General features: G+C 70.0%; 2 protein-coding genes across 4 annotated transcripts; one reads left to right on the top strand and one right to left on the bottom strand.

Moving 5' to 3' along the window:
* Positions 1-635: 635 nt before the first annotated feature.
* SLC43A3 (solute carrier family 43 member 3) lies at positions 636-7218 on the top strand. 3 transcript variants are annotated; one of them, XM_042021270.1, is made up of 13 exons: positions 636-698; positions 3214-3461; positions 3792-3921; positions 4107-4153; positions 4238-4314; positions 4409-4501; positions 4700-4839; positions 4978-5084; positions 5412-5570; positions 5647-5760; positions 6013-6199; positions 6436-6559; positions 6974-7218. In XM_042021270.1, exons 2-13 carry the CDS (start codon positions 3275-3277, stop codon positions 7127-7129), a joined length of 1521 nt encoding a protein of 506 aa, XP_041877204.1. In that variant the 5' UTR covers positions 636-698; positions 3214-3274; the 3' UTR covers positions 7130-7218. The 3 variants fall into 3 exon arrangements, with proteins under 3 accessions (XP_041877204.1, XP_041877205.1, XP_041877203.1); XM_042021269.1 differs by lacking the exon at positions 636-698 and adding an exon at positions 2593-2680; XM_042021271.1 differs by lacking the exons at positions 636-698; positions 3214-3461 and adding an exon at positions 954-1691.
* Positions 7219-7283: 65 nt separating this feature from the next.
* Positions 7284-9348, bottom strand: LOC121661284 (collectin-12-like). Its single transcript, XM_042021272.1, has 4 exons — positions 8207-9348; positions 7951-8082; positions 7657-7768; positions 7284-7400 (listed from the first exon to the last, which is right to left on the bottom strand). Exons 1-4 carry the CDS (start codon positions 8606-8608, stop codon positions 7342-7344), a joined length of 705 nt encoding a protein of 234 aa, XP_041877206.1. The 5' UTR covers positions 8609-9348; the 3' UTR covers positions 7284-7341.
* Between the last annotated feature and the right edge of the window lie 67 nt (positions 9349-9415).

Raw genomic sequence — 9415 nt, 5'->3', positions numbered from 1 at the left:
GGCAGAGCAGACGAGAGGCTGGAGCAGTGCGGACAGGTGGGGACAGACCAGGTGGCTGCAAGCGCTGAGGGATGGACAGAGCGACAGAGGAGAGGATGCGGCCGAGGGGAGGGTGACAGGAGGGACAGGGGTGTCCTGGGCGGGGACAAAGGCAGGGGATGGGGGACCAGGGACAGCAGGGGACACGGCAGAACACAGCGGGGTGGCATGGGGATGGCTCTGGGATGGCACAGCTGGAGTGGCCCAGGGACAGCCCAAGGGCGGTCCTGGGGTGTCCAGGAGTGGCCTAGGGGTGACCCAAGCATCACTCCAGGCTGGCCCAAGAGTGACCGAAAGGGCGAGTCAAGGGTGGCCCGAGGGTGGCGCCAGCGGGAGCGCACCTTGGGGACGCCAGGTGAGCTGTCGCACCTGGAGATGCCGAGGGGGCACCCGCGGCGGGCGCGGGGCGGCGCCGGGGAAGGGCTCCGTGCCAGGCCGGCCCCTCCTGGGCGGATCCGCGGGTGACCGGGGCCGCCTCCCCGGGGGCCCCCCCCCGCGCCCCCCCGAAACGCCGCGGCCGGGGGCGGGGCCGGGCCCGGCCGCTGCACTCCGCCCGCAGTGGGGGGGGAGGGGGGACGGCACCGGGAGCGCCGGGAGCGCCGGGAGAGCCGGGGCGGGGAGAGCCCGGTCCCCTCCCCGCCGGGCCGGGCGGGAGGCGGGTGAGCGGCGCGGGGATGTGGCGGAAGGAGCCGGAGGGCGCGGAGGGGCCCGGATGGACACGGAGCGGCGGCGGGAGCGGGGCTGTGACCGGGACGGGAGGATCCGGGAGAGGGGGCACCGAGGGCCCCGGAGCCCGGCCTGCGGGGCTGGGCCCGGCGCGGACGCGGTGCGGGTGTCCCGGGCGGTGCCGGGGGTGCGCCTGGCGGGGCCGCGGGGCAGGCTCGGGGGGCTGGCACGGCGGAGCCCCACGGCTGCCCATCCCCGGGACCACGCGTTTGTCCCCCCGCCAAAAGCGTGCGGGCCAAGTGCCCGCGGCCGGGGCTGCCCCTGCTCCGTGGGGCGCGGGCAGTGCCCACCCCGGGACACCCCGTCCCTCGGGGGGCGGCGGGGTGCGAAGGCGGACCCCAGCCCTGTGGCAGCCCCCAGAGGCCCCGTGACCCCGGCTGCCCCCGTCACGGCCCGGGGGGAGCTGGGGGACACAGCGGGGACAGAGGGGACAGAGGGGACAGAGTCACTAATGCTGCTAGTCCCCGGCCCGAGCTGGACCCTTCTGCTCTCTCGTGAAGGGCTCACCAGTCTGGGGGGCTCACCACCCGGGGGCCCTCACCAGTGTGGGGGGGTGACTGCTGTGGGGGCTCTCCAGTGTGGCTGGCAGGGACCAGCATGTCCAGGACATCCCAGCATGGCTCGGTGGCTGGCACCCATAGCGAGTTGCTCGGGGTGCCCCAGGCAGTGACCCCCCCGTATCTCAGGGTGCCTCGGTGCCCCCCAGCTGGTGCTACAGCCCCAGCCCCCGCCTGGGTGGCTAAAAATAACACAGCTCCCCCCGGGCCGCCCCCCCGGCTCTGTCCAGGTTAATCTTTAGCTGCTGGTCACTGTAATGAGGCCTCATTACCCGACATTACAGCAGGCAGGGGAGCGGGACAGGGACAGGCCCTGGACACTGGCACGGTGACGAGGGGCTCGGTGACGAGGGGCCGGCCTGTGAGCGGGTGAGCGAGGTGGGGGGACACGGAGGACAGTGAGCTGGGGGTGACGTGGCCTTGGTGCCCTTGTCACCCATCTGTGGGTCATGGGGGAATCCCACCTGCCTGTGTGGGCTGACCTGTTGTCAGCCCCGGCACGGTGACAGTCCCCAGTGCAGTGCAGTGCTTGGGGTGGCAGCGTCCCCAGGAGATGTGTCATTGTCCCCAGCAGTGTGAGGGTCCCCATAGGGATGGCAGGGTCCCAGAGGTGTGACAGCGTCCCTGAGAGCCGTGCCAGGGTCCCCAGGGGAGGGCTCCAGGGGCTGTGCTGGGGCCCCGGGGGGTTGTGTCACCATCCCCTGCAGAGTGCCTGTGTCCCCAGGGGCTGTGCCAGCGTCTCCAGGGATTGTGCCAGTTTCCCAAGAACCGTGCCAGGTCCCGGGGGAGGGGTGTGTTGGTGTCCCCGAGGGGGTGCCAGTGTCCCCAGGGGCTGTGCCAGCGTTGCCAGGAAGAGTGCCAGTTTCCCAAGGGCTGTGCCAGGTCCCCAGCAGGGTGCCGGTGTCCCCGGGGTGAGGTGTGTTGTTATGGTGTCCCCAGCGCTCACACTAGGGTGCGCAGCCGTGTGCCAGTGTCCCCACGGCTGTGCCAGGTCCCCTGGGGATGCTGGTGTCCCTGGGAGGATGTTGGTGTTCCCAGGGCTGTGTTATTGTCACCAGAGCACGTGCCAGTGTCCCCAGGGTTGTGCCAGGTCCTGGGCCGGGCTGGCTCGGGGCAATAGGGACAGCACAGGGGGGGTGCAGTGGGGGGACCGAGTCACCACCGGGGGGCCCGAGGTGCTATCGGGAGGCCCGAGGCGCCATCGGGACCGGCAGCCCGGGGGACCTGCGCGTGCTCCCGGGAGATTAGAGCGGGGTCAGCGGGGGTGCGGAGGTGCATCCCAGCCACGCTGCTGGGGTTCAAACTCCACCGCGGCGGCGAAAGTCACGGTGGCACCAGGAGGGCCTGGCCTCGTGCAGGTGGGTGAGGGGCGCAGGACGGGGCTCAGCGGGTGTGTGTGCCTGTAAAGCTGTGTGTGTGCATGCGAACACGCGTGTGTGCCTGCGAGCAGGTGTGTGTGTGCCCATTAATGTGTGTGTGCCCATAAATGTGTGTGTGTGCCCATAAATGTGTGTGTGCCCATAAATGTGTGTGTGTGCCCATAAATGTGTGTGTGCCCATAAATGCGTGCCCACAGACCTGCGTGCGCACCTGTGAACCCGCACATGCACCCGCGAACCTTCGTGTGTGTCTGTAAACGGGTGTGTGCCACCTGTGAACAGCTGTCCCCACCTGTGCGAGCCCTGGCCGCTGCAGGGGCCTGCCCTGTGTCCTGGCACATGGAGAGACACCAGCGCCAGCCGCCGTGGCCAGGGACAAGGGGCAGAGCCGGAGCCATGGTGGCCTTTGCCCAGGTGGCCACGTGCTGGCACGTGCCCCTGTGCGCCCCACGCGTCCCCGTGCCCCCGGTGGGTGCCAGCATGGCGTGACACCCGGCCTTTGTCACCCGCAGGCTCGGCGAAGACGCCCCAGGCTGGTGACAGCCCGGGCAGGTGGCCGCCCGGGCGGGGGACATGGCGGGGGGTGCGGGGCTGGCCAAGCGCCTGGGGACCTTCCTGTCGGGGCTGCTGGAGTGCGGCGCCTTCTGCGGCATCATCTTCGGCTGGGCCTCCCTCGTCTTCGTCCTCAAGGACCTGGGCTACTTCGAGGGGCTGTGCCAGCCCTCCGCCACCCCCGGCCCCAACCTCACCCTGGGGTCTGGTATGGACCCCCACCTGTCCCCCTGGTCCCCTGACTCATGCCCCCGCTGTCCTGATGCCCCGTGCTGCCCCACGTCCCCACTGCGCCTGTGCCTGTGTCTTTGCTGTCCCCAATGTCCTGCTGCCCTGCAGTGTTCTGTGTCCCTGCCATCTCCAAGCCCACGTGCCTGCTGTCCCCTAGTCCGTGTCTCCAGTATCGTCACGTCCGTGGTGTCCCCGCATGCCCGGTGTCCCCTGCATCTCTGCTGACCCATCTCCCCGGGTGCCTGCGTCCCGGCGTCCCCACGCCCACGTCTCCGTGTCCCCATGCCCCACTTATGGCCATCCCCAGATTGCAGCGGGCAGGATGAGCAGTTCTCCCTGGTCTTCACCATCGGCTCCTTCATGAACAACTTCATGACCTTCCCCATGGGCGTCGTTTTTGACCGCTTCGGCACCATGGCCGCGCGCCTCATCGCCATGTGAGCCCTGCACCGGGGGGACGCGGGCGCCGGGGGGACACGGGCACCGGGGGGACAGGGCTTGGGCCGGGGGCTGCTGAGAAAGGGGGGTTATTGGGGTGGCCCGCCTCCCATGGGGCTGGGATAGGGGAATCACGTGTGATTCCCGGGATCCTGTCCCCACGTGTCTCCGCTGTGCCCTTCAGCTCCCTCTACGCTGGTGGGACCCTTCTCGTCGCCTTCTCCACCCCAGGTGAGGCTCTTTGGCCGGGGGGTCCCCAGCCCCGGGGGGGACCTCTTCGGTAACCGTTGTCCCCGCTGACCCCTGTGTCCCCAGAGATGGCGGTGCTGCTCTTCCCGGCCATGTCCATGCTGTCGGTGGGTGGCATCCTCCTCATCCTCACCAACATGCAGGTGGGTCCCCCGGCACCCTGACACCCACCCGGCAGCAGGACACCCGCCCTCCATGGGACGGCCCTGATGGCACACGGGGCTCTCCTGGTGCCAGGTGGGCAACCTGTTCGGGAACTACCGCTCCATCCTCATCACCCTCTACAACGGGGCCTTCGACTCCTCCTCTGCCATCTTCCTCATCGTCAAGGTGGGTGCGAGGGACGTGGCGGTGGGGGCAGGGGAGGACAGAGCTGGGAACAGTTGGGTCACATTTACGGACATGGTGGGGACGCAGTCTGGGACACAGCTGGGTCGCTGCTGGGGCTACACATGGGGACAGACCTAGGCCCTGAGCAGGTGGCCGGTGGCGGCCTGTCTCCGTCCCTGACTCCGTCCCTGTCCCCAGCTGCTGTACGAGCACGGGCTGTCCCTGCGGGCCATGTTCCTCTTCCTGGCAGCCTGCAGCGCCTGGCACCTCCTGCGCACCCTCTTCCTGATGCCGCGCACCCACATCCCCTACCCGCTGCCCCCCGACTACGACTACGGGTACGGGGGGCTGGCCGCGCCCCGCTGGGGCTCTGGGGAGAGGGGCGGCTGGGTCCCGCCCTGTGGGCAGCGGGTCCTGTCCCCGGGGCAGATCCAGCCGCGCCAGGCGGACACAGGGTGACACAGGCGCTCCCGCAGGCTGCGGTGCCGGGGCCGTTCCCGCTCCTACCGAACCTACAAGGACAAGCAGCCCTCGGTAGAGGCCGCACCCGAGGAGACACCCCTGGAACCCCCCATCCCTCGAGGTGCCGGGGGTGGGGATCTGGTCTGCGGGGGGTGGGGCTACCTAAGGAGGTGGGCGCGGCCGCAGGTAGGCAGGCCCATGTAAATGAAGGGGCGTGGCACGGCCGGTGGGCGGTCCTGAGTATGCAAATTGCGGGGTGCGGCCCGCTGGTGGGCGGGCACGGCCGTACATGGGCGTGGCCATGATATGCAAATGAAGGAGTGAATGGGCGCTCGGCGAATGGGTGCGGCAGTGTGGGCGCGGCCGAGGGGTGGGCACGTCCGAAGGGGCAGGGTGCGGGTGTGGCCGGGGGTGTGTCTGTGTGTGCCCCGCCCTGACTCCTGCGCAGGTGGGGCCCCCTCCGGGACGCCGTTCCGGGCCTGCGCCTGCTCGTGGCTCTTCGCCTGGCACGTGGCCTGGCTCTCGGTGATGCAGCTTCGCCACTACCTGTTCATCGGCACCCTCAACCCGCAGCTCGAGCACCTGGCGCACGGGGACCACGGCCTGGGTACGGCAGCGTGGCGGGGGGACGCGGCGGGGAGCCCCGGGGCTGGCGGCGCCCGCCTGACGCTGTCCCCCCGCAGTGAGCACCTACACCAACGCCTTCGCCTTCACCCAGCTCTGCGGAGTGCTCTGCGCCCCCTGGAACGGCCTCATCCTCGACCGGCACAAGCGGGGAAAGGGTCCCCGTCCTGAGGGTAACTGTCCCCCCGCCCTGCCCCAAGGGCAGCTGAGCCCCGTGCCCTGAGAACAACTGACCCCCACGGCCCCTCACCCCAAGGGTCAGCCCCCCCTGGCACAACACTCTGGGGGCGACCATGCCTCCCAGTCCTGCGGCCCCTGTCCCCCACGGCCTCATTGCTGCCACCACCATCGTGCCCGAGCCCGCGGCCCCTGGGAGGGGACACGGAGGGAGCCGTGTCGCCGTGCCCTGAGCCCCGTGCCCGCAGGGGCGCTGGCCGCGCTGGCAGACCTGCGCTCGGCGGTGCTGTCGCTGGTGGTGACGGTGGCGCAGTGCCTGCTGTTCTCCGTGCTTGCCGCCGTGCCCGTCCTGCCCGTCCAGTTCGGCACCTTCGTGCTGCAGGTCATCAGCCGCTCCTTCCTGTACGGCGGCAACGCCGCCTTCCTGGCCATCGCGTGAGTGGGGACAGCCGCGGCCACGGGGGACGCGGGGCCCAGGGTGGCAGGGGATGGGGACACGGTCCTTGTGGGCGTGGCAGGGGACAGGCTGGCATGGTCGGGATGGGGTGGCGAGGGATGGCGGTGGAGCTGGAGGGTGGCAGGCGACGTGGTGGAGGTGTCGGGGGAGAGGGCATCGGGGTGGGGCTGTCAGGGGTCAGGAGATGCCCGTTGGTGACGCGGGTGCCTGGCAGGTTCCCCCCGCAGCACTTCGGGAAGCTGTACGGGCTGGCCATGGCGCTGTCGGCGCTGGTGGCCCTGCTGCAGTACCCGTGTGTCGCCCTGGTGCAGGGGCCGCTCCAGGGGGACCCCTTCTATGTGAGTGTGCCCTGTGGGCCCCCCGAGTGAGGGATGGGGGGGCTGCTCCACGGGGAAATGGGGGTCCTGCCCCGGGAGGGATGCGGTCTTGCCCCGCAGGGCAATGGGGGTCTTGTGCCGTGGGGAAACGGGGATCCTGCCCCAGGAGTGACTGAGGTCCTGCCCGTGGGAAAATGGGGGTCCTGCCCCATGGGAAAATGGGGATGCTGCCCCGGGAGGGATGGGGTCCTGCTCCAGGGGAAGTGGGGGCCCTGCGCCAGGGAGGGATGGGAATCCTGCCCTTGGGAAAACGGGAGTGCCACCCCAAGTGTCCTGGGCTAACGCAGGGGATGGGGGAACCATGGGGCTGGCCCAGGGGCCCCTTGGGTGGGGTCAGCCCCCAGCCCCCTGCCCTGACACTCTTCCACCCCACAGATGAACTTGGGGCTCATCGCCGTGGTGCTGGTGGCCTTTGTCAGCCCCGTGGTGGTGACCCGCGAGTGCCAGCGGCGAGCCAAGGAGCTGGGGATGGCCAGCACCCCCCTGGCAGCCGCCCCCAGCGCTGAGATCCACGTCGAGACCCCACACTGAGCCCCAGCACCCCATTTTTGTACTGGCCTGGGGGCGCTGTGCCAGTGGGGTGGGGGGCTTGGGGACAATAAACATCACTGCCCCCTCCACTCGCCGTGCTGCCCCCACGACCCCCCAGCCCCCTCCGCAGGCCCTCGGCGCACACAGACACGGCTCAGGGCACCCCTGCTTTACTGGGAAAGGACCTGGGGGGCCACGGCAGCACTGGGGGCTCAGTACTGGCAGATGAAGGGGCGCAGCTGGAAGCAGAAGCGGCTTCGCCAGAGCCCGTCTGGGGACAAGGACAGTGTCAGGCCCGTGGGTGGTTCCCAGGGCCCCCCAGCACCCTGCAACCGCTTCCAGTGCCCCCTATGTCCCCCCCTTGACCCCCAGTGCCCTGTACCCCCTCCCAGTGCCCCCCCCAGTGACCTGTAGCCCTCTCCCCACACCGTCCCAGTGTCCTCCCAGTGTTCCTCCAATTTCCCAGTAGCCTGTGCTCCCCTCCCCAGCATCCCCCAAGCCTGGACACGGTGGGTGGGTGACCTCACCTCGGGTGCTGAGGGTGGTGCAGGTGGTGACGGTGTGGTGGGGATGGATGGGCGCCCAGTTCGCGTAGTTCCAGGGGCTGGAGTCCTCCCAGCGCGATTCCCACTGCCCCGCCTGCTGTGCCAACACCTCAGCCCCCAGTGGCAGCCCCCAGCATCCCATACGCAGCCCCTCAAACCCCAGCCTCCGGCCCCAGCACCCCCTACCCAGCCCCTCACCCCCCAAAGCAGCCCCCAGCTGATCTCGCCAGCACCCAGCACCCCTTTGGCAGCCCCTTGCCCCCGGTGTCCCCTCACCCTGCGGCTGGTGACAGCTCCGATCCAGGGTGCGAGTGTGGTGTGGGTTCGTGCCAGTTTCTGCAGCTCCTGGTTGCGGGCAGCGCTGTGCACAGAGGCCAGCTGGCCCCGGTACACGTCCTGGCAGTAGCGCTGTGGACGGGCACGGGCTGGCACCGGGCGCTCACCTGTGCCCACGGGCACCTCCCGGCAGTGCCGCTGTGGGACGGGCACAGCCTGGCGTCCCCCGCACCCCCCGTGCCCCATGTCCCCTCACCTGGGCGCCCGCGTAGGTGCGCAGCTTCTTCACCACCACGTAGCGCAGCTGGGGGGTCTCACCAGCAGGAACCCCCCCGGGCTGGTGGGGGGCTGCAGGGCGCAGGAGGGGGGGGTTGGTACCACGGGTCCCTCTGCCACCCACTGCCAGCCCCGGGCATGTGGCGTCAGTGGGGTGGGCATGGCACGGGGGTGGCAGGGACTGAGGGTGTCCCCAGGGTGTCCCTGGGAGCAGGCAGGGGTGTGGGGGGCACTCACCAGGGTGGCTGGTAGGGACAGTGCCCAGCAGGGCCAGAGCGAGCAGTAGCCAGGGCCACATGGCAGCAGGACACGCAGGGACACTGGGGACACCACCAGCACCCTCTGGAGATGCCACAGGCCCATCAACCTCGGCCACCCCCATGGTCCAGAGCCCCTGTGCCACCCTTGGTAACAACCCGTCCTCTCCGTGGCCCCTCTGCCAGCCCTAATGTCTCCACTGTTCCTCTGCCACCCCCAGTGCCACCTTGTGTCCCTCACCCCATCCTGCTCCTCTGCGCCCCTTATCCCCACTGTCCCTCCACCATCCCCTGTGCCACTCCCGTGTCTGCCTGGCATCCCAGTGCCAGCCTCAGGGATGCCCACCCCTGGTCCCCAGCCCCAGCAGCCGGGGGCTGAGCCCATTCTGATGTCACCCTCCATGTCCCTGTCCCCGTCCTCAGTCCTCACCTGGAGGCTGGGGGGCTCTGCCCGTTGTCCCCCTTTTAGGGCTGACAGGGCCACATGTCACCACCACAGCCTTGCGCCACCCAGCCTGGCCCTGGGGACACCAGGGGGGCACCGGGGTGACGCTGCAGCGGGACACACATGGCCCGGGGAGGGGGGACTGCGGGTTGGGGGGAGCACGGCAGTGCCCAGGGCAGAGGGTGGGTGCTGGGGGGGGGCAGGGCTGGGGCTACAGGGGTGGGGCAGCTCCAGTTTGAGGGGTGCAAGGCGGGTGTATGGGGTGCCGTGTGTCCCGGGGTGGGGGCGCTGGGGGTGCAGAGGGGATGTTGGCGTGCTGATACCATCTCCCGCCGGCCAGGCTTGCCCAAGGGCTGTTTCCTTCCCAACGGTCGTGGCCCCCTGGGTCCAGCCTGGCCGTTTGGCCACAGACCCCCTTGAGCCCCTCCTAAGCCACCCATTCCCCTGACTAGCCCCCTGGCCTGCAGCTGAGCACCCACACCCCCCC

Source organism: Corvus kubaryi, unplaced genomic scaffold (genome assembly GCF_017639235.1).
Source record: "Corvus kubaryi isolate FWS band 111438036 unplaced genomic scaffold, C.kubaryi_AGA036_p1.0 37130, whole genome shotgun sequence".
In the NCBI taxonomy this organism is placed as follows: Eukaryota; Metazoa; Chordata; class Aves; order Passeriformes; family Corvidae; genus Corvus; species Corvus kubaryi.
The sequence above is the reverse complement of the archived record's forward strand: the minus strand, read 5'-3'. Positions and strand labels throughout refer to the sequence as shown.